General features: G+C 46.3%; 1 protein-coding gene across 1 annotated transcript in view; it reads right to left on the bottom strand.

Moving 5' to 3' along the window:
- Positions 1-440: 440 nt before the first annotated feature.
- LOC311141876 (PDZ domain-containing protein 2-like) overlaps positions 441-23,015 on the bottom strand; it is a gene marked incomplete at its 5' end in the record, with an annotated part of 43,335 nt that continues 20,760 nt past the window's right edge. Inside the window, 12 exons of the mRNA XM_084177372.1 lie at positions 441-2,514; positions 4,169-4,300; positions 7,870-8,152; positions 11,852-11,953; positions 12,168-12,285; positions 12,464-14,306; positions 14,562-15,854; positions 18,652-18,796; positions 19,145-19,809; positions 20,143-20,346; positions 21,679-21,847; positions 22,444-22,544. Coding sequence (XP_084033498.1) covers positions 2,348-2,514; positions 4,169-4,300; positions 7,870-8,152; positions 11,852-11,953; positions 12,168-12,285; positions 12,464-14,306; positions 14,562-15,854; positions 18,652-18,796; positions 19,145-19,809; positions 20,143-20,346; positions 21,679-21,847; positions 22,444-22,544 — 5,222 coding nt within the window. The 3' untranslated portion in view covers positions 441-2,347. The remainder of the gene's footprint in view (positions 2,515-4,168; positions 4,301-7,869; positions 8,153-11,851; positions 11,954-12,167; positions 12,286-12,463; positions 14,307-14,561; positions 15,855-18,651; positions 18,797-19,144; positions 19,810-20,142; positions 20,347-21,678; positions 21,848-22,443; positions 22,545-23,015) is intronic.

The following is a 23,015-nucleotide window of genomic DNA, read 5'->3' as shown; positions in this document are numbered from 1 at the left end:
GACGATCCCGCAGGTGAAGAAGCTGGATGTGGAGGTCCTGGGCTGGCGTGGTTACACATGGTCTGCGGTTGTGAGGTCGGTTGAACGTACTGCCAAATTCTAAAAAATTACATTGGAGGTGGCTTATGGTAGAGAAAAAACATTCAATTATCTGGAAACAGCTCTGGTGGACATTCCTGCAGTCAGCATGCCAATTGCACGCTCCCTCAAAACATCTGTGGCATTGTGTTGTGTGACAAAACTGCACATTTTAGAGAGGCCTTTTGTTGTCCCCAGCACAAGGTGCACCTGTGTAATGATCATACTGTTTAATCAGATTCTTGATATGCCACACCTGTCAGGTGGATGGGATTATCTTGGCAAAGGAGAAATGCTCATTAACAAGGATGTAAACAAATTTGTGCACACAATTTGAGAGAAATAAGCTTTTTGTGCGTATGGAACATTTCTGGGATCTTTTATTTCAGCTCATGAAACATGTTTATATTTTGGTTCAGTGTAAAATACCAGGTTTAGCGCAGTGGACTGGAAAGCAATATTCAGGCTATACATGCACATTTCAAGTACCGTACAATGCAACTACATGTAGACTAATACTGTAGAACTAATCCAACTCAGCTTTCAAATACAATCTTCCAAGGAGCTGGTATGACATGAGGCTCTGACACAGGTAGGTATCACATTTGGTCAGTGTGACGAGTTAGGTGACAAGATAGAGGCTGACAGATACAGGCTGACAGATACAGGGTGACAGACAGAGACTGACAGTTACAGGGTGACAGATACAGGGTGACAGATACAGGGTGACAGATACAGGCTGACAGATACAGGGTGACAGATAAAGGGTGACAGATACAGGGTGACAGATTTGGGGTGACAGATACAGGGTGACAGATACAGGGTGACAGATACAGGGTGACAGATACAGGGTGACAGAAACAGGCTGACAGATACAGGATGACAGATACAAGCTGACAGATACAGGGTGACAGATACAGGCTGACAGATACAGGATGACAGATACAGGGTGACAGATACAGGGTGACAGATACAGGCTGACAGAAACAGGCTGACAGATACAGGATGACAGATACAAGCTGACAGATACAGGGTGACAGATACAGGATGACAGAACGAGGCTGACAGATACAGGGTGACAGATACAGGATGACAGATAATAGGGTTGGTTCAAATAAGGAGTAAAACTTTGAAAGGCAAAGTGACAATTTCATATTATTCCTAAAATAATAACCACATTTCCAGAGGAAAATAAAACCCGTTTGCTGCAAAACGCAGTACATCTTTGATATGTTGTAATGGTCAGGTATATTATCTGATTAATGTGGTATTTAGTTTCCTGACACAAGAACAAGCCAGTTTATCAGAATATATCATGGAGTATCAGAAATTGCTGTTTAGACATAAAAATACTTTGAAGTCAGATTTTGCAGTAAAAAATCAAACGTAGTTACTGCGTTTTGCCTTTGTAGGACAGTATTAAAGTCTTATTGAGCTTATTGTACAAGACACAGTCTATTAGTAGTACATACCCAGCTAGCATTGATGCTAACAGCAAAACAAAACAACAGTCCTTTGATTATTCTTATTATTATTTGCATGTTTGATATGATTTTATATGAACAAGTGGTTGTGACTGCATGTTTGTCCTCTTCTAAAATCCAGAGTAAAACTAAGAACAACAGTAGTTATACTAAACTATGCAATATACTCTACAGCCGCTATACAATGCTAAACTATACTAAACTATACTATGTACTGTATATTGATCACAGATGCAATCCTGCACAGCACAGTACAGTACAGCACCACCGCCTGAGTAGGTCAGAGATATTAAAAACACCATCACAAAGAGACACCATAGAAAAGTACAAAAGTAAAACAACTGAAAGTCTCTCTTGTTCTCGTACAAAAGAACACACGCTTCTGTCATTCCATGATCTGGTTTTGTATGTCATACATCCATCCCGGACTAAATTTACTCAGGGAAAAAAAAAATAACCCTGCAATGTCTGCCCAACATGTCTGTCTGTCTCATTAGACTATGTAAAAAATAGTGACATTAAGCCATTGTAGTTATATGTCACCTTGGCTGACATATGAGTTGTGTAAGATATGTCTGTCTAGTCCATCGGCCATACAGAAATCCTGGGTTTCACCCTTTATGTTTAGCCATTGTATGTCAACCAAGCTGACATATTCATTCTATGAGATATTTCTGTTGGATGTCGGTCATACAGAGGTCCTGGGTTATATGTCAACCAAGCTGACACATGAGTTCTTTAAAATATGTACATTATGTCCAGTCGATATATATATCTCTGTTGAGTCATACAGAGGTCCGCGCTTTCCTGATGACAAGCTGCACGGGGCCTTCGCTGGCGGTCTTGATGATGTTCCAGGCGTCGTAGTGCATGAGGCCCTGCAGCGAGTGCCCGTTCACCTCCAGAACCTCGTCCCCCACGTCCACAACCCGCGACAGCTCCGCAGCGCCACCTAGAGGATGGGAGGAGAACATGGTTAGTCAGGATCATTATGACATGATAATAAGACAATATAAGGGGTTATACTGTGCATGCTTATGACAAGTCTTATAATGTATTATATGTGGGCATCATAATACTTCTTGGCTTTAAAGGGATACTTCAGGATTTTGGCAATGAAGACCTTTATCTACTTCCCTAGAGTCTGATGAACGTGTGGATCCCATTTTTATGTGTGCAGTCTGAAGGAAGTTGCTAACTAGTGTTATGCTAGCAGATACCCATAGATTCCAGCCATTGCGCTAACGCTAGTTAGCATTGGCATCGCTAAACTACCTCTAACTTCCTTCATACTTGATGCAGAGACATAAAAATTGCCAAAATCCTGAACTATCCCTTTAAGTAAAATGTTACCCATAAGTTGAATGAACACACCTTGTATTTACACAGAGGAGCAGTTTAAGGACTTTGGTTGTGGCTCTATGAAACATGTTGTAATAGATACCTGACTGCACTTCCTCTCCTCTCCTCTCCTCTCCTCTCCTCTCCTCTCCTCTCCTCTCCTCTCCTCTCCTCTCCTCTCCTCTCCTCTTTGTGATGATGTGTTGGCAGACAACTCACTGACCCTGCCTGTTCTGACTAGCATACTGGTCACTGGCGCCATCTGGTGAGCATGGACCGATACTGACTGAGCCCACAAGCCCAGTCATGAAGAAACATACTGCCTCGATCAGGGTTTCCCAAACTCAGTCCTGTTTGGCGACGAATATGTAGTGAGGGCCAGCCAACAAGAGCGTACAGGTCACAGTGGTGGGTAGTATATGGGGCTTTGGAGACAAAACGGATGGCACCGTGATAGACTACATCCAATTTGCTGAGTTGAGTGTTGGAAGCTATTTTGTAAATGACATCGCCAAAGTCAAGGATCGGTAGGATAGTCAGTTTTACGAGGGCATGTTTGGCAGCATGAGTGAAGGAGGCTTTGTTGCGAAATAGGAAGCCGATTCTAGATTTAACTTTGGATTGGAGATTCTTAATGTGAGTCTGGAAGGAGAGTTTACAGTCTAACCAGACACCTAGGTATTTGTAGTTGTCCACATACTCTAGGTCAGACCCGTCGAGAGTAGTGATTCTAGTCAGGTGGGCGGGTGCCACACAGTGTCCAATGAAGGTCCAGATGTATACAAAATGGTGTCGTCTGCGGATCTGAGAGTCACCAGCAGCAAGAGCGACATCATTGATATACACAGAGAAAAGAGTCGGCCCGAGAATTGAACCCTGTGGCATCCCCATAGAGACTGCCAGAGGTCCAGACAACAGGCCCTCCGATTTGACACAGCACTACACAGTTGATTCAAATAATCTAAGCTTGATGATGAGTTGGTTATTTGAATCAGCTGTGTAGTGCTAGGGCAAAACCCAAAACGTGCACCCGGGGAGGGGGGGGGGGGTATGGTATCTACTAGCAGAGTTAAAGAAACCCTCACCTAGAGCGCACACTACATTCACCATGGGAAATAGAGACTGAGGTGTGTGTGTGTGTGTGTGTGTGTGAGTGTGTGTGTGTGTGTGTGTGTGTGTGTGAGTGTGAGTGTGAGTGTGAGTGTGAGTGTGTGTGTGTGTGTGTGTGTGTGTGTGTGTGTGTGTGTGTGTGTGTGTGTGCTGACCTTTGAAGACTCGTTTGACGTTGAGGGGGCGGTCTCCATGCACCGAGGCTTTGCCCCCCTCCAGACTGAAGCCCAGACCAGCTGACGTCTTCAGGAGCTCCGCCCTCAGAATCCCGTCAGAACCCACCTCCACTGGAACACACACAGGTAAACAATACCAAACAATTCTATTTTATAGCATGAATAGTCATGTAATATAATAAATATATGCTATTTAGCAGACGCTTTTTTCCAAAGCGACTTACAGTCACACGTGCATATATTTTACGTAAGGGTGGTCCCGGGAATTGAACCCACATTCCTGGCGTTGCAAGCGCCATGCTCTGCCAACTGAGCCATACAGGGCCACTATAGGAACTGGAGTGTGATTATATGTATTAAAATCATTAATGATAATACGTTTGTGGTTAAGAGCGTTGTGCCAGTAACCGAAAGGTCGCTGGTTCTAATCCCCGAGCCGACTAGGTGAAAAATCTGTCGATGTGCCCTTGAGCAAGGCACTTAACCCTAATTGCTCCTGTAAGTCCCTCTGGATAAGAGCGTCTGCTAAATGACAAAAAAAATATATATATATACAGTGGGGAGAACAAGTATTTGATACACTGACGATTTTGCAGGTTTTCCTACTTACAAAGCATGTAAAGGTCTGTAAGTTTTATCATAGGTACACTTCAACTGTGAGAGACGGAATCTAAAACAAAAATCCAGAAAATCGCATTGTATGATCTTTAAGTAATTAATTTGCTTTTTATTGCATGACATAAGTATTTGATCACCTACCAACCAGTAAGAATTCCGGCTCTCACAGACCTGTTAGTTTTTCTTTAAGAAGCCCTCCTGTTCTCCACTCATTACCTGTATTAACTGCACCTGTTTGAACTCGTTACCTGTATAAAAGACACCTGTCCACACACTCAATCAAACAGACTCCAACCTCTCCACAATGGCCAAGACCAGAGAGCTGTGTAAGGACATCAGGGATAAAATTGTAGACCTGCACAAGGCTGGGATGGGCTACAGGACAATAGGCAAGCAGCTTGGTGAGAAGGCAACAACTGTTGGCGCAATTATTAGAAAATGGAAGAAGTTCAAGATGATGGTCAATCACCCTCGGTCTGGGGCTCCATGCAAGATCTCACCTCGTGGGGCATCAATGATCATGAGGAAGGTGAGGGATCAGCCCAGAACTACACGGCAGGACCTGGTCAATGACCTGAAGAGAGCTGGGACCACAGTCTCAAAGAAAACCATTAGTAACACACTACGCCGTCATGGATTAAAAATCCTGCAGCGCACGCAAGGTCCCCCTGCTCAAGCCAGCGCATGTCCAGGCCCGTCTGAAGTTTGCCAATGACCATCTGGATGATCCAGAGGAGGAATGGGAGAAGGTCATGTGGTCTGATGAGACAAAAATTGAGCTTTTTGGTCTAAACTCCACTCGCCGTGTTTGGAGGAAGAAGAAGGATGAGTACAACCCCAAGAACACCATCCCAACCGTGAAGCATGGAGGTGGAAACATCATTCTTTGGGGATGCTTTTCTGCAAAGGGGACAGGACGACTGCACCGTATTGAGGGGAGGATGGATGGGGCCATGTATCACGAGATCTTGGCCAACAACCTCCTTCCCTCAGTAAGAGCATTGAAGATGGGTCGTGGCTGGGTCTTCCAGCATGACAACGACCCGAAACACACAGCCAGGGCAACTAAGGAGTGTAAGAAGCATCTCAAGGTCCTGGAGTGGCCTAGCCAGTCTCTAGACCTGAACCCAATAGAAAATCTTTGGAGGGAGCTGAAAGTCCGTATTGCCCAGCGACAGCCCCGAAACCTGAAGGATCTGGAGAAGGTCTGTATGGAGAAGTGGGCCAAAATCCCTGCTGCAGTGTGTGCAAACCTGGTCAAGACCTACAGGAAACGTATGATCTCTATAATTGCAAACAAAGGTTTCTGTACCAAATATTAAGTTCTGCTTTTCTGATGTATCAAATACTTATGTCATGCAATAAAATGCAAATGATTTACTTAAAAATCATACAATGTGATTTTCTGGATTTTGAGGTTAGGATTGGGAGAGGAGAGGACTAGCCATTGGATAAGGGTTAGGATTGGGAGAGGAGAGGAGAGGACTAGCCGTTGGATAAGGGTTAGGGTTGGGAGAGGAGAGGAGAGGAGAGGTCTAGCCGTTGGGTAAGGGTTAGGGTTGGGAGAGGACTAGCCGTTGGATAAGGGTTAGGGTTGGGAGAGGAGAGGAGAGGACTAACCGTTGGATAAGGTTTAGGGTTGGGCGAGGAGAGGAGAGGACTAGCCGTTGGATAAGGGTTAGGGTTGGGAGAGGAGAAGAGAGGACTAGCCGTTGGATAAGGGTTGGGAGAGGAGAGAACTAGCCCAGACAAGTTTGTCCCTGACTGACTCACTGTCCTCGGGCGGCTCCCACACAACATCTTCCGACAAGACAGGATCAGACAGGACAGGACAGGACAGGGGCTTGGTAATACTCACGCTCTCAGAGTGTGTCTGTGTGTGTCTTAAGGGTTCTTCTCTTTACTAAACTATACTAGACTGTTGTTTGTGTTTCTCCGAGCAAAACCGTTAACAGAAATGGGAACTGTTCAATTTAATCTACCCAGGGCTTTAACCAAGCCTTTAGTTGACATAATGTTTTTTTTCTTTGCACATGGCACATACAGTGGGGAGGGCCGGAATTCTTACTGGTTGGTAGGTGATCAAATACTTATGTCATGCAATAAAATGCTAATTAATTACTTAAAAATCATACAATGTGATTTTCTGGATTTTTGTTTTAGATTCCGTCTCTCACAGTTGAAGTGTACCTATGATAAAAATTACAGACCTCTACATGCTTTGTAAGTAGGAAAACCTGCAAAATCGGCAGTGTATCAAATACTTGTTCTCCCCACTGTATATATATATATTTTTGGTTAAAGGCCCAGTGCAGTCAAAAACATGATTTTCCTGTGTTTTATATATATTTCCACACTATGAGGTTGGAGTAATACTGTGAAATTGTGAAAATGATGATAATGTCCTTTTAGTGTAAGAGCTGTTTGAAAAGACCACCTGAAATTTCAGCCTATTTTGGTGGGATGGAGTTTTGTCCTAACTGGTGACATCACCAGGAGGTAAATTAGTCAATAGCCCAATTAGAAAGAGTTCCAAAACTCTTTCAAAATTTCAGATAGTTTTCAGTTTTCCCCTCCCCATTCAGACCACTCCCAGACAGTCCTAGCAGAATTCTTACTTGAGAAATTGCTCTTTGCTAAGAAGCTATTTTGATTTATTTTTGACCATTTTAATTGTAAAACAATCACAGTAAGGTACTTAATTGTTACTCAGAAATCATTTGACATTGAGATAAAAACGTCTGCATATTACCTTTAATGTACATGCAAAATGGCTTACAAATGCATTACTTCTCAATTTCACAGACAATCTCCTCTATTCTCTCCTCTACCTCTACAGTGCAAGTGTCCTCTGGATTAATAATAATAATAATAATAATAATAATATGCCATTTAGCAGACGCTTTTATCCAAAGCGACTTACAGTCATGCGTGCATACATTTTTTTTGTGTATGGGTGGTCCCGGGGATTGAACCCACTACCTTGGCGTTACAAGCGCCGTGCTCTACCAGCTGAGCTACAGAGGACCACATTACTGTCCCCCCCAGTCCCAGTCCCATACCTGGTCTAGCCGTCTCAGGCCCGTTCTCTCTGCACCCCAGGGAGTAGCTTCGTCCTATGTGGTGGGACAGGTCATGGTGTCTCGGGGACATCTGTCTTTCACTGTCCTTCCCCCTGTGAAGGACCACCAGGGCCTGAGTGGACAGTCTAGCCTGGTGGAGACAGGACAGGGCTTCTCCGTGGGATGTCCCCTCCAAGCTTCTGCCGTTGATGGACAGGACGCTGTCCCCCCGCTGAATAGTCCCTTCCAGGCCAGCCACGCCATTGGAGAAGACACGATGGACCTGGCCAATCACAGCGCAGTGGGTGGAGTTAAGATGAAGAACATGTTCAACATTGAAGGGAGATGAAAACATTTGCAGGGCCTAGTGAAAGTCTACACACCTCTTACACAGTTGTCACATTTTGCTGCCTTAAAATGTCATCTAAAAAGGAATTAAAGGGGAAAATCTACAAAAAAAAAAAAAATAGACTTTCTGTCACAGCGAACATTCTACATTCGGGAAGTCCAATCGATTGTGCGATATGGCATATACCTTTTTATGTGATACTTTTGGCTTGTGGTTCATAATTTGACCTTTTCGGAGATCTCTGCCAAGGAAGGAGGAAAACGCACGCTGGCTTACTGCCCATGCAAGAACACGAGGGGACTCATAAACACAACCATCTGTCAGTTTTCATCAGACTTCAGCACGTCACCCAACACAACACGCCTTTTAACTGTATTTCATTTCTCTCTTTCAATGCTCTGGAAACCAGGCAGAACAATGCTGTGCTCTAAAGGTGGCATTCCTGGAATAGTATAAAGTAATCCTACTACCCCCCCCCCCTTACCCCACAAAAAAAAAAAGAAGAAAAAATGGTTGTCCCACTGGCTATAAGGTGAATGCACCAATTTGTAAGTCGCTCTGGATAAGAGCGTCTGCTAAATGACGTAAATGTAAATGTAAAAATGTCTCAATTGTCTCAAGGCTTAAAAATCCTCCTTTAACCAGTCTCCTCCCCTTCATCTACACTGATTTGAAGTGGATTTAACAAGTGCTTTCAATAAGGGATCATAGCTTTCACCTGGATTCACCTGGTCAGTCTATGTCATGGAAAGAGCAGGTGTTTGTAGACTCAGTGTAGAACCAATACACAAGGAGGGCAAACACGTTTTGTTGATTTCTGGCATATCATCAAAATAAATCAATCACAGCACATTTTTCAGGCACCACACCCTCATAGGGTAATTTGTTCCCCCTTAATCATATAACAATACACTTTTACCAGTTGAATATAGACACAAATATATTAAACATTTTATAAAATATGTTATTAAAATATGCAAATGAGGTGATATTCATTAAATATGTGCACTTTTTTTTCTGGACACTGGATGAAGTCAGTCTAAATATTTTTGGTTTCATTTTGTTAAGACACTCCAGGACCGGACTTGTCCAGAGCAGATTGTGGATAAATACTTTTTTAATCTTTCTATCTGTAAAATACTAAAGACATGCACGTAAAAAATGCATTTTTGGTGCATTTTTCCAAAGAAAAACAATTTAGAGATAAAAAAAATGCTCCTAAGCACAATTTACCAGGAGCTCTAGACTGTCCTTATGGTCTGTGCAGCAGGCTGAGCATTTGACGTCCCTAGGAGTAGGGCATTTGATGCAAACATATAAGAATACTTTTCCATTTTATAAAATGTGTCTGCATGATCACATTCTATTGCTCGCTCGAGGAAATCTGGCCCTGGCCTGCAAACGAAAATCTCCTGCGTCATTTTGTAAAAGATTGTCAAACATAGTCTACCGATTTGAAAATGTTTAATTTAGGCTCATAGCAAATGTAATAATAGCATATTTGATCTATCCCAATGAAAAAGTGGACAGTGAGCATAAATCACATTTTTGATAGATGCCTGCATCAGTGTCTAGGCTAGGAAAGGTTCGCTTACAGCTGGCTAATGTAGGACATCTACAATCTAATGAAAACATTTGTTACATACATTTGCCTTTTAGCCCATAACTGTCATTCTATAAAGTGGACGTTATGTTGAACACTCACTAGTCTTTCCCTTTCATTTTAATAGATATATTTTGCCATAATGATCTGATCACACCGTGCAACAAACGATGTAGCCTACACTCAGAGACGGAAGATGGACAATGTTGATTGGCAGATGGATGTCCAATGGGGTAAAAGTGGGGGGGGCTCCTTTTCTCTTTACTTGGCAGAGATCTCAGAAAAGGTCAAATTGAAAAACACGTGACCCAAGTTTATCACATAAAATGTAAATGCCATATCGCACAATCGATTTGCACAACCTGTTCCACACTTTCAAAGTGAAAGAAAAAGTATAGAACATTTTCTAAAAAATTTTTTTTTTTTAAATACTTGGTGGAAGCACCTTTGGCAGCAATTACAGATGTACAGTGGCTTGTGAAAGTATTCACCCCCCTTGGCATTTTTCCTATTTTGTTGCCTTACAACCTGGAATTAAAATTGATTTTGGGGGGGTTTGTATCATTTCATTTACACAACATGCCTACCACTTTGAAGATGCTAAATATTTATTGTGAAACAAACAAGAAATAAGACAAAAAAACATGAGCGTGCATAACTATTCACCCCCCGAAAGTCAATACTTTGTAGAGCCACCTTTTGCAGCAATTACAGCTGCAAGTCTCTTGGGGTATGTCTCTATAAGCTTGGCACATCTAGCAACTGGGATTTTTGCCCATTCTTCAAGGCAAAACTGCTACAGCTCCTTCAAGTTGGATGGGTTCCGCTGGTGTACAGCACTCTCTAAGTCATATCACTGATTCTCAGTTGGATTGAGGTCTGGGCTTTGACTAGGCCATTCCAAGATGAAAGGTGTTGGGCTTGCGCCAGACATAGCGTTTTCCTTGATGGCCAAAAAGCTCAATTTTAGTCTCATCTGACCAGAGTACCTTCTTCCATATGTTTGGGGAGTCTCCCACATACCTTTTGGTGAACACCAAACGTGTTTGCTTATTTTTTTCTTTAAGCAATGGCTTTTTTCTGGCCACTCTTCCGTAAAGCCCAGCTCTGTGGAGTGTACGGCTTTGCAGCTCCTTCAGGGTTATCTTTGGTCTCTTTGTTGCCTCTCTGATTAATGCCCTCCTTTCCTGGCCCAGTTTTGGTGGGCGGCCCTCTCTTGGCAGGTTTGTTGTGGTGCCATATTCTTTCCATTTTTTAATAATGGATTTAATGGTGCTCCGTGGGATGTTCAAAGCTTCGGATGTTTTTTAATAACCCAACCCTGATCTGTACTTCTCCACAACTTTGTCCCTGACCTGTTTGGAGAGCTCCTTGTTCTTCATGGTGCTGCTTGCTTGGTGGTGCCCCTTGCTTAGTGGTGTTGCAGACTCTGGGGCCTTTCAGAACAGGTGTATATATACTGAGATCATGTGACAGATCATGTGACACTTAGATTGCACACAGGTGGACTTTATTTAACTAATTATGTGACTTCTGAAGGTAATTGGTTGCACCAGATCTTATTTAGGGGCTGCATAGCAAAGGGGGTGAATACATATGCACGCACCACTTTTCTGTAATTTATTTCTTTAGAATTTTTTGAAACAAGTTATTTTTTTCATTTCACTTCACCAATTTGGACTATTTTGTGTATGTCCATTACATGAAATCCAAATAACAATCAATTTAAATTACAGGTTGTAATGCAACAAAATAGGAAAAATGCCAAGGGGATGAATACTTTTGCAAGGCACTGTAAATAATTTTACAGCTGTAATTTTACAAACTTATTCTAAATGATTTATAGCTGTAATTGCTGCCAAAGTTGCTTGTGCAATGTGGAACAGGTTGTGTAGATCTGTAGGATGAAAATCCAATGTAATTCCTTTTTAGCTAAATGTGACATTTTCAAATTAAAATAGATTCTAAAACAATATGCCACATTACATTGCTCAAATATCCAAATAGCTAAAATACACTACTGTACTTACAGAAATGGACTTCTGCTCAAGGTCCACTCCTCCAGCGATGCTGAAACCAAGTCCCGAGCCCTCTTCTTTGGAGAAGACTACAAAGTGGGTATCGTCTTTAACCTAGGGTAGGGGGGACCAGACGCAACACACACAGACACAGGAAGTGAGCTTTCAAGACAAGGATGAAAATACTTCAACAGTCTTAGACATATCGCTCCTCTCCTCTAGCCTCGTTCCGGATCTGTTAATGCCATGGTCATTGTCACGCCAAACACAGTGGTAAAGACAGCACAAATACATCTATGACCACGCTAAAAAAGCAGTCGTTGGTTACCTCAGAGAGAGCCTTGGTCTCCTGTATCAGGGCCAACACGTCTGTCTTGGTGGTCAGCGTGGCCAGGACCGACTGCAGCTTACTCTGCTCCACCGGAGAGCCAGCCAGCACTGTCAAACTGGAGAGAAGACAGGAAACAGAACATTTAAATATGGGTTAGTATAGAAGTGACACTGCTTTACTCGTATGTGTGTGTCTGTCTGTATGTATGCACTCTTAGGGAAAGTTAAGTATTGGATATTTGAATCATATTGTAGAAAAATAAAAATATAGAGATGGTTGGTGTTTTTACTCACCTGATGGACCAGTTGCTGAGATCTGTTTTCCCGTTGGTTTTCCCCTGGATGGGGTCCTGGCTGGCCTCAGCGTCGCTCCGGCTGGCCCTGGTCGGGGGCACCGCGGTGGGGGCAGCAGGCGGGGAACATCCCCCTGTCTGGTTCTGGAGGGCCTCTGTGGGCCTGGCTGGGTGGATCTCCAGCTCCGTCTTAAATGTGGCATTGGTCCCTGGGTTACTGGAGAAGTCATCGGTGTACAGCTTGTCCAGGTCGGGCATGCTAAGGGCCCTGAGCTCCCTCAGTCTGGACCGGGACAGGTTGGCGTGGACTCGGGTCTGGCGGCTCCGCATCACTTGGGGCGTCTGAGGGGTTAAGGTCACGACCCCTGGGGGCAATATCTTGGAGATTTCGCCGTCCGAGAGTTTGTCCCGTGTTTGTCCAAGTGGAGCTTCGCTGGCGCTGCAGCTTTGAGTCAAAAGGTCAAAGTTCGTGAGAGTCAGACTTGACGGCGACTTGCGAAGCTGAGGCGACAACGGGGCCAAGGGGGTTGAGACGTTAAAGTTGTCGACGCACGAGCTGAAGCTTCTTCGTAGCGAGCGGCAGTCCACGGAGCTCACTGAGCTGGACATGTAGCCGGACAGTCTCCGGTTGAGAGGCGGCTTCAACGTTGCCATCAGAGCATAGGACTGAGCGTAGGACTGAATCTCGATGCATTTGAGCGCTGGCTTATCGAAGCTGGCCAGGTTCTCAAAGGACTTGATCCTCTGGCGGACAGAGAAGGGGTTGGGATCCCCGGGGGTGCTGTTGTCTGTGGAGAAACTACGGCGATCCATCGCCTTCAGTTTGGACTTGTTGGTTTTGAGGTTTTCCACAGCCATATCTGTTAGACAGGAGTTTCTGAGAGAGATGTTTATGATACCATCGTTTATAGGCAAAGGAACCACATCTACGGATTCTAGGACTATTGAGTTCACTGCTGAATCATTTGTAGTGTTGTCGACCTTTTCTAGAGCACACACAGAGCCAGGGGGTGCAGGAGCAGCAGGCCTGAGATTGGTCTCTACTGCACTTCCATTGACCTGTTCTTTGTGTGACGTAACATCTGGGATATGAGTAATTTGAGTTATTGAGTAATTCTTTGAATTCACAGTTTCCTTTCGCGTCAGAACTGGCGTAGACGACGAGGAGGAAGGAAGATTAGAAGAGGAAGATGAGAGTCGCACCTCAATGAAAGTCCTCTGGGTAGTTGGGACTGGCTCCGGTTGTTCCTTGGACGTAGCAGTAGCTGGAGTCACCTGCTCCTCTTTGTTAGGGTGAAGCTCTGACTTGGTCCTGGTGGCTGACTGTGCTGCCTCCAGCATGGTAGTGGTTGTGGGGTTGGACTTGGTCCTGGCGGCTGACTGTGCTGCCTCCAGCATGGTAGTGGTTGTGGGGTTGGACTTGGTCCTGGTGGCTGACTGTGCTGCCTCCAGCATGGTAGTGGTTGTGGGGTTGGACTTGTCCTGGGCTCGGTCACCTGGTTTGGGCGAGGCGGGGATCCTGCTACTGATGCTGCTAGTCTTTAAGCTGCTAGATGAGGCTGCTGCCTTTCTGGTTAGCAGAGGAGAGTCTACCTTCTTGGCTTGCAGTTTGGGGGACTGGAGCGGGGCAGTTTTGCTTGCTTTCCCCAGTGCCGCCGGACTTTCGGCTCTGGCTGGTTTCGGGGAAAGCTGCTGTTGCTGGGTCTTGTTTTGACTCTTGATGCTGAGCCCCTTCAGTTTAGGCGCAGTGCTGCTGGTCTTCTGGACTTTGTCATTGACTCTGAGCCTGCTGCTACTGCTGGACAGAGGGATGTCTGTTGAAGTGGGGTTGACTGATTTGGGACCTGATGTCCTGAGACAGGGACTAGTAGGGTTATTCTGGACCAACCTGGGTTCCAGGGAAGTCGAGGAAACGTTCTCTCTCTCCCTGTCTCTTGTCGTTGTTAGCGATGGTCTCGAAGCGCCAGATCTACTATAGTTGGAGGGCATTGCCTTCACCGCCGTTGAGTGGCATGCTGCTGCTGCTGCTGATGATGATGATGATGATGATGATGCTGCTGATGATGGTGATGATGGTGATGTACTATTAGATAGTTTACCTAAAGTCGGCCTGGCAGTCCTCTCCGGACTCTGTGGGGTGACGCTGTGGCTAGCTGCTACAACACTTAGAGAAGGTGCCTGGCTGGGTTTCATCACAGGTGTAACAATGTTGCTGCCACTAACCCCATTGGCAACGCATTCTGAAGTCCCTGCAGGTCCTGGAGTGGGTACAGAATCTGTGTCCTTGGAAGACTGGCGGGAAACCATTTGGCAAGGGGAAGCCTTGGACTCCACAGCCAAACAGGCACCTGAGGACTGAGAGCCAGATATACCCTGAGACAGCGAGGGGGATGCGTTAGGGTTGGATTGGGTTGTTGTTACCACAGAGCAGTCTTTGTCTTGCTGAGAGGCAGCATCAGGGTGAGTAGCAGCCGTCATAGTAGCAGCAGAAGTGGCAGAAGCAGCAGAGTCTAGTGCTACATCAAAGGGCCCAGACTCCTTTGTATAGTGGCTGCCGTCAGAGGCAGAGATAGAGAGCTGGGGAGACAATGGCCCATCTGTTAGGTGAGTCAGCTCAGCCTGGCTCAGAGTGCCGGGCCGCTGGGCCTCACTGTAACAAATCTCCACTTCCTCTTCATCAGAATCTGTGTCCTGGGGTTCAGTGCCGACACTGCGGCTCCCCGGTTTGTTATCGCCGGCAGCGCCAATGGGGCTGTCGTCGGTGACGGTGTCTTCGCTCTCTGAATCGCTGTCATCGACCAGGTCGTACATGTGGCTCTTCGAGGCGGCTGAGGCACCGGGGGGTTTCTCCACCCCGTTTGAAAGAGCATCGTCTGTGAGATTACTGCTAAAGTTTCTGGAGTAATTGTTCAAGAATGTTTTACCCACCACAGGCAAGAGGCAACCTTTGTTTCCAGAATCCAAGACCGAGAAGTCCAACTGACTGGGCCGTGTTGGAGGGGTCTGAACATTACTTCTGTCTTTCTCTGGCAGGGCCTTGCTGTCTAGAGCTGACTCGCAGGATGTAGTCTCAGTACGTTGTGCTTCTGAAGGGGCTTTGGGGGTTTTGGAAGAGAGGGCACTCTTAACATCGGAGGAGCTTAGTTCGGTTATGATGTCATCGATGTAGGTGACAGGTATATCACTGCTAAGGTTGTGGTTGGTCGGGGCTGTGGGTTTGAGATTGTGATTTGTTGCTGAGGAGGAGGAGGAGGAGGAGGAGGAGGAGGGGATTCCTGGATTTGGAGCACCCCCATTGGCCTCCTGGGGAGTTCTAGACTGATCCAGTTTCGAGGGTTCGATGACATCACAACTCCCCAATGACATCATAAGGCTGGAGAGGCGATCTACAGCTGTGGGAGGAAGAGATTGCTTAATGAATTAAAGAGGCAGTGAGACATTTTTTGTTCAATACAACTTTGCATTATAAGTTGCTCTTATACCACATTGTTGTTACCTTAATTTAGTAACTGGAATGCTACGTAACAACATATTAAAACGAAACACCATTTTTTTTACATAACAGAACAACTAGGTTCCTCAGTCTCTCCAGATGTTCATTCTTCAACTGAATAAGACACCATCATTCATCTCAATGAACCTCATGTCATCAAGCCACTGTAAACCATACGAGAGAGAGTGGAAAACTGAGCGATGGGACACCAGTGTTTAATGGGATAGTCATTAATAAATCATGTGACCTAATGCACCAATAACGTCAAGCAAACCAGGAGGTGAGCTGACATATCGGTTCTGTTTTTAGATATCAACATTCCTCCTATCCTCCGCCAGCGTATACTTTCCCACTGAGTTGGTTTCTGACATTAAATGGAAGCTTCTGAGGATCGAACCAGCAGCCCCTGTTTGGTCTACAGCCCAGCAGAACCAGCAGCCTCTGTTTGGTCTACAGCCCAGCAGAACCAGCAGCCCCTGTTTGGTCTACAGCCCAGCAGAACCAGCAGCCCCTGTTTGGTCTACAGCCCAGCAGAACCAGCAGCCCATGTTTGGTCCACAGCCCAGCAGAACCAGCAGCCCATGTTTGTTCTACAGCCCAGCAGAACCAGCAGCCCCTGTTTGGTCCACAGCCCAGCAGAACCAGCAGCCCATGTTTGGTCTACAGCCCAGCAGAACCAGCACCCCCTGTTTGTTCCACAGCCCAGCAGAAGCAGGTCCAGTATTCAAAAAGCGTCTCAGATTAGTAGTGCTGATCCAGGAACAGGTCCCCCCCTTTCCATATAGTCATATTCATTATGATCTAAAAGGCAAAACTGATCCTGAGAAAAATGTATGATCGTGTTGATGTAGATCCCAATGTAGAAATCGAATGTATTATGTATGCATGGGTAGCAGGAAAGCACATACAGACAAGGACATACAGACAAGGACATACAGACAAGGACATACAGACAAGGACATACAGACAAGGACATACAGACAAGGACATACATTTACATTTACATTTTTAGTCATTTAGCAGACGCTCTTATCCAGAGCGACTTACATACAGGCAAGGACATACAGTTAGGCTACTCTTCTTTAAATTAGGTTGGTTGGTGTTCTTGCTGTGAGCGCTCATGTTGTCACATAAAGTCACCTTTCTAAATCTAAGACAGGTCAAGACCCATATTAGAAATTGACCGTCCTCCCATGACCCAAATCAAGAAGAAATAATGTGTGATTATAGATGTATTCTCATCATAACTCGCCACCCACCTCTCACATGCCCAGGGACCACTTTGGGTCCCGACCCATAGTTTAAGAAACCCTGATTCATAGGAATCCATATTTATCTGTGACCAACCATAAGCAACTCACAGCAATCCCGCCACGTCCCAAAACAACAAGAAATAAGCTATGCAGAAAACTACACAAATCTAACGTTGGCTAGCTAAAGAAAGCTAACAGCTAATGCAAGCTAACAAAGTGGGTAGCGGCGGGGGGGACTCCCTACAAAAACTCTACTACTGGGCAGCTTCTAGTCACTACTGAGGTAAATGAATGGATAGTCACCATGGAGACAAAGCCAGCAGCGTGCTGTTCCCTTTGGGGTGCAGGGTTAGGGTACTGCCAGCAGGGGGCAGACTGCTGAGCCAGCTGAGATCTTACGTCTTAGGGAAGGCAGCGTTAGGGAGGAGGGGGAGGTGGGGGAGGTGGGGGAGAGACAGACTCTTCTCTTAATGACTGCTGGAGTGGAGTGATCAGACACTTTAAAAGGATAGTTCATTTTTGTCAAGTTTGAGCTAATCTTCGACTGGGGTGTCGTCATTCAAGTGAACTATCCTTTAAAAAAAAAAAAGGGTTCCTGCCTCCCTTCCTTGAGGTATCCCTGATCGTTGATGTTGTTCTGATGTTGATTGGATACGTGATGTTATATCAGTGATAAATGATAAGGAAATTCTTCAAAGTGTTCAAACACCACCCCAGGTTAGGGCTGATGAGCTCCTGTTATGGTGGTGGACAGTTGTTATTGGTTTGTAATGTCATGCAGTTAGTATTGAGGCGGAAACAGCCCAAGAGCCCTGTTCAGCTGTTATGATGGGGATGACATAACATGATATGACAGGTTATGACGACAACCCTCCATGCTACTGAGGGGTAACTCCATGTTTGTTATGTTTCGTGATTTAGTGTCAGTTATTTAAAAAAAAACCCTGAAGAGGTGGTTGTCATATGGCAGATATGATGTCATTGCATGACAGTGTTCTAAAGTCTTGATGTCAAATTACAGGTTGTTTGATTCACAGGGTGAGTGCTCGGGGGAATGGCTTGTTAATAGTGCTTAGTGAAGGTTGATTCACAGGGTGAGTGCTGGGGGAATGGCTTGTTAATAGTGCTTAGTGAAGGTTGATTCACAGGGTGAGTGCTGGGGGAATGGCTTGTTAATAGTGCTTAGTGAAGGTTGATTCACAGGGTTGAGTGCTCGGGGGAATGGCTTGTTAATAGTGCTTAGTGAAGGTTGATTCACAGGGTGAGTGCTCGGGGGGGAATGGCTTGTTAATAGTGCTTAGTGAAGGTTGATTCACAGGGTGAGTGCTGGGGGAATGGCTTGTTAATAGTGCTTAGTGAAGGTTGATTCACAGGGTGAGTGCTCGGGGGAATGGCTTGTTAATAGTGCTTAGTGAAGGTTGACTCTACGTGCCGTAGTCTCACCTGACACGGGCCTCTTGACCTCCAGCGTGAGCGTCACAGGAAGGTTGTGCATGAGCTCACAGATGTCGTGATAGGACGACGAGCTGACGGGTGTGTCCCCAATCGACACGATCTCATCCCCCACACACATCCTGCCCTGGGATTCCTGCAACCAGGTCATAAGGGTCACATGTCATAAGGGTCACAGGTCAAAAGGGACAGTGTATGAGGTCATAAAAAGGGGACAGTGTACAGATCAAATAAATCATGATGTTATGTAATGGTTGGTGAAGACATTAGGGCCAGGAACAGGCAGCCAGTGTTATAGTTAATAGAGGATTTTAGGACTGTACTGTACGGCAGTTAGATACATATTGTCTGGCTGGTTTACTCCTTAAGCCAGTGGTGGTTAACCTGGTTGATTTGTGATGTCTGTGTAGACATCAGCCTGGAATCCAAACTGATATGGCGAAATATCAGTTTGGATTTCAGGCTGGGAAGACGGTAGATGTACCCTTTCGGCCGCTCCTCCAGGCCTCAGTCCTGTGATCACCACCTTCAGAGGAGACGACTTGATCTCCAGGTCCATACCGAAGGACTCCTCCTCACTCCTCCTCAGGACCACCCTGTTGATGGTGCAGACCCCCGCCAGCTCGCTGAAGGCCCCGCCCTTCTTACAGAGGGGGTCGGGGTTAGACCCAGGCCGGCCCAGGGAGCGGCTGGAGGCTACCCCGGGCTGCGGGGCCAGAGACTGGGAGGATGGGGAGGTCGGAGACTCCTCTCCTTTGGGTCTCTGGTTCTGGTTCTGCTGGTTGGTTGGCAGGATGGGCGGGGCCTCGATACTCATCATACTCTTGACGCGGGCCACAGCCTTGTGTTCCAGCTTAGGGGAGCGCCTGGGCTCCAGGGGGCCCTGAGGGTCCTTCCTCACACCCAGGTTAGTGGGGCCTGTGGTGGGGCTATTCCCTGCTTCCCCGGGCAGGAAGGGCGATTCGGTGCCGGAGGAAGGAACACCGCCGACTCCTTCCTCCGACTCCGGAGAGCTTCTGTAGAGTGGGGTGAGTGGTCCCTCGCTCTCCTCCTCCACCTCAATGGGTGATGTAGCAATCACGGTGCCGGAGTCAGCAAGTACCCCAGGGGCAGTACCATGACCAGCCACCAGGTGGAAGGGCGGGGTCACTAGAGAAAGAGAGAGAACGAGAGAGAGAGAGAGAGAGAGAGAGAGAGAGAGAGAGAGAGAGAGAAAGAGAGAGCGAGAGAGAGAGTGAGTGAGTGAGAGAGAGAGAGAGAAAGAGAGAGCGAGAGAGAAAGAAAGAGAGAGCGAGAGAGAGAGAGAGAGAGAGAGAATGAAAGGAGAGGGTTTAATGCACATCCAACTGATGCACAGAAACTGAACAAAAATATCCAATCAAACAATTCCCAAAAAGTGATCTCTTCATAAAATAGGTGAGACAAATACAACATTTCGAGTCAACCACACCAACACGATGTTTCGACCAACACAAACCTCACCTGCTTCGTCCTCATCGCTGATCTCATCCTCATAGCAGATGACCCGTCTCTGTCGGAGCAGTGGGCTGCGGACAGAGCTGCTACCAGGACTACCCACACTGGGCTGGTGCTGGGTGGTCTCCACCGGACGGTTTACCACCGGGACACCGGGGGCCTTAACGTCTGCTCCGACCTCCCCTACCACACACGAGCCATCTTTAAATCCTGCCACCAGAGGAGATACACGGAGAAGGACATGCCATAACGGTTACAAGAACGTTTGGCGAAAAGGTGTTTTTGACCATATAACTGGATGTTCATTCATTGGAACATCCCTAGTAACCCTGGACTACGGGTAGTAGACTGTACTATGTGGCTGTGTAGAGGGGTAGTAGACTGTACCATGTGGCTGTGTAGAGGGGTAGTAGACTGTACTATGTGGCTGTGTAGAGGGGTAGTAGACTGTACCATGTGGCTGTGTAGGGGGGTAGTAGACTGTACCATGTGGCTGTGTAGGGGGGTAGTAGACTGTACCATGTGGCTGTGTAGAGGGGTAGTAGACTGTACCATGTGGCTGTGTAGGGGGGTAGTAGACTGTACTATGTGGCTGTGTAGAGGGGTAGTAGACTGTACCATGTGGCTGTGTAGGGGGGTAGTAGACTGTACTATGTGGCTGTGTAGAGGGGTAGTAGACTGTACCATGTGGCTGTGTAGGGGGGTAGTAGACTGTACCATGTGGCTGTGTAGGGGGGTAGTAGACTGTACCATGTGGCTGTGTAGAGGGGTAGTAGACTGTACTATGTGGCTGTGTAGAGGGGTAGTAGACTGTACCATGTGGCTGTGTAGGGGGGTAGTAGACTGTACCATGTGGCTGTGTAGGGGGGTAGTAGACTGTACCATGTGGCTGTGTAGAGGGGTAGTAGACTGTACCATGTGGCTGTGTAGGGGGGTAGTAGACTGTACTATGTGGCTGTGTAGAGGGGTAGTAGACTGTACCATGTGGCTGTGTAGGGGGGTAGTAGACTGTACCATGTGGCTGTGTAGGGGGGTAGTAGACTGTACCATGTGGCTGTGTAGGGGGGTAGTAGACTGTACCATGTGGCTGTGTAGAGGGGTAGTAGACTGTACCATGTGGCTGTGTAGGGGGGTAGTAGACTGTACTATGTGGCTGTGTAGAGGGGTAGTAGACTGTACCATGTGGCTGTGTAGGGGGGTAGTAGACTGTACCATGTGGCTGTGTAGGGGGGTAGTAGACTGTACCATGTGGCTGTGTAGGGGGGTAGTAGACTGTACCATGTGGCTGTGTAGAGGGGTAGTAGACTGTACCATGTGGCTGTGTAGGGGGGTAGTAGACTGTACCATGTGGCTGTGTAGAGGGGTAGTAGACTGTACCATGTGGCTGTGTAGGGGGGTAGTAGACTGTACCATGTGGCTGTGTAGGGGGGTAGTAGACTGTACCATGTGGCTGTGTAGGGGGGTAGTAGACTGTACCATGTGGCTGTGTAGAGGGGTAGTAGACTGTACCATGTGGCTGTGTAGGGGGGTAGTAGACTGTACTATGTGGCTGTGTAGGGGAGGTGTCGTCTATCGAGGTGTTGCAGCTCCTGTGGTGGAGCATGTCGTCATCACTGGAGCCCATTGCCATGGTTTCTGACAGCGATGAATGACTGGTCACTTCCTGGGAGAAGTACTGAGATAGCTCCGCCTCCGAACTCAGTGACCCTTGCTGCAGGGAGGGAGGGAGAGAGAGAGAGAGAGAGAGAGAGAGAGAGAGAGAGAGAGAGAGAGGAGGGAGAGGGAGAGGGAGAGGGAGAGAGAGAGAGAGAGAGAGAGAGAGAGAGAGAGAGAGAGAGAGAGAGAGAGGGGGAGAGATGATAGCCTGTTCGGGAACCTTGAGACTGTAGTAATTACAATACCAATAGAAGTAAAACTGGCTTGATTGATTGATTCATGGACTGATGGATGGATGGATGGATGGATGGATGTGTTGATTGATTGACTGATAAAGATGGCACGGATGAAGAAGGGCAACATCTTACGAGTTCCAACCCAACTTTGTTTGTTGGAGAGGTACCTCGTACCTCCACATTGATCTGGTGCTGGTACTTCCTGTATGTAGCTCCATTCTTGTGTATTTTATTGTATTCCTCTTGTTACTATTATATTCACTATTATTTATTTGTTTAAACTCTGCATCATTGGGAAGGGCTTGTAAGCATTTCACGGTAAAGTCTGCACCAGTTGTATTCGGTGCATGTGACAAATAACATTGGATTTTGATTTGACTCTTTGATATATTGATTGACAGGTAGCATAGCGTACCCTGCTAGCGGGCTCCAGGAACCTCTTCATGGTCCAGCTGAGGGACGAGCCATTTCCCTGTTTGGCCTTCACCGTAGGGGAGGGGCTCTTAGAGGGCAGACCTAGAGGTCAGAGGTCAGAGGATACAGGTTAGAGCAACGTTCACTCAATCACTCCAATGTAAATATCTTTATCAAACACAACTGACTATGATTCCAGGTGAGAGAGAGAGAGAGAGAGAGAGAGAGAGAGAGAGAGAGAGAGACAGAGACAGAGACAGAGACAGAGACAGAGACAGAGACAGAGACAGAGACAGACAGAGAGAGAGAGAGAGAGAGAGAGAGAGAGAGAGAGAGAGAGACAGAGAGAGAGAGAGACAGAGAGAGGTAGAGAGAGAGAGAGAGAGAGAGAGAGAGAGAGAGAGAGAGAGAGAGAGAGAGAGAGAGAGGTGCTGCTGCTGTCTCCCACTAAGGAGGGGTTACAGCAGCATCTAGATCATCTGCACAGGTTCTGTCAGACCTGGGCTCTGACCGTTAACCTAAAGAAAATGAATATAATGATATTCCAAAAGAGGTCCGGAAATCAGGATCACA

This window comes from Coregonus lavaretus, assembly GCF_964263955.1.
Source record: "Coregonus lavaretus genome assembly, chromosome: 14".
NCBI lineage: Eukaryota > Metazoa > Chordata > Actinopteri > Salmoniformes > Salmonidae > Coregonus > Coregonus lavaretus.
The sequence above is the reverse complement of the archived record's forward strand: the minus strand, read 5'-3'. Positions and strand labels throughout refer to the sequence as shown.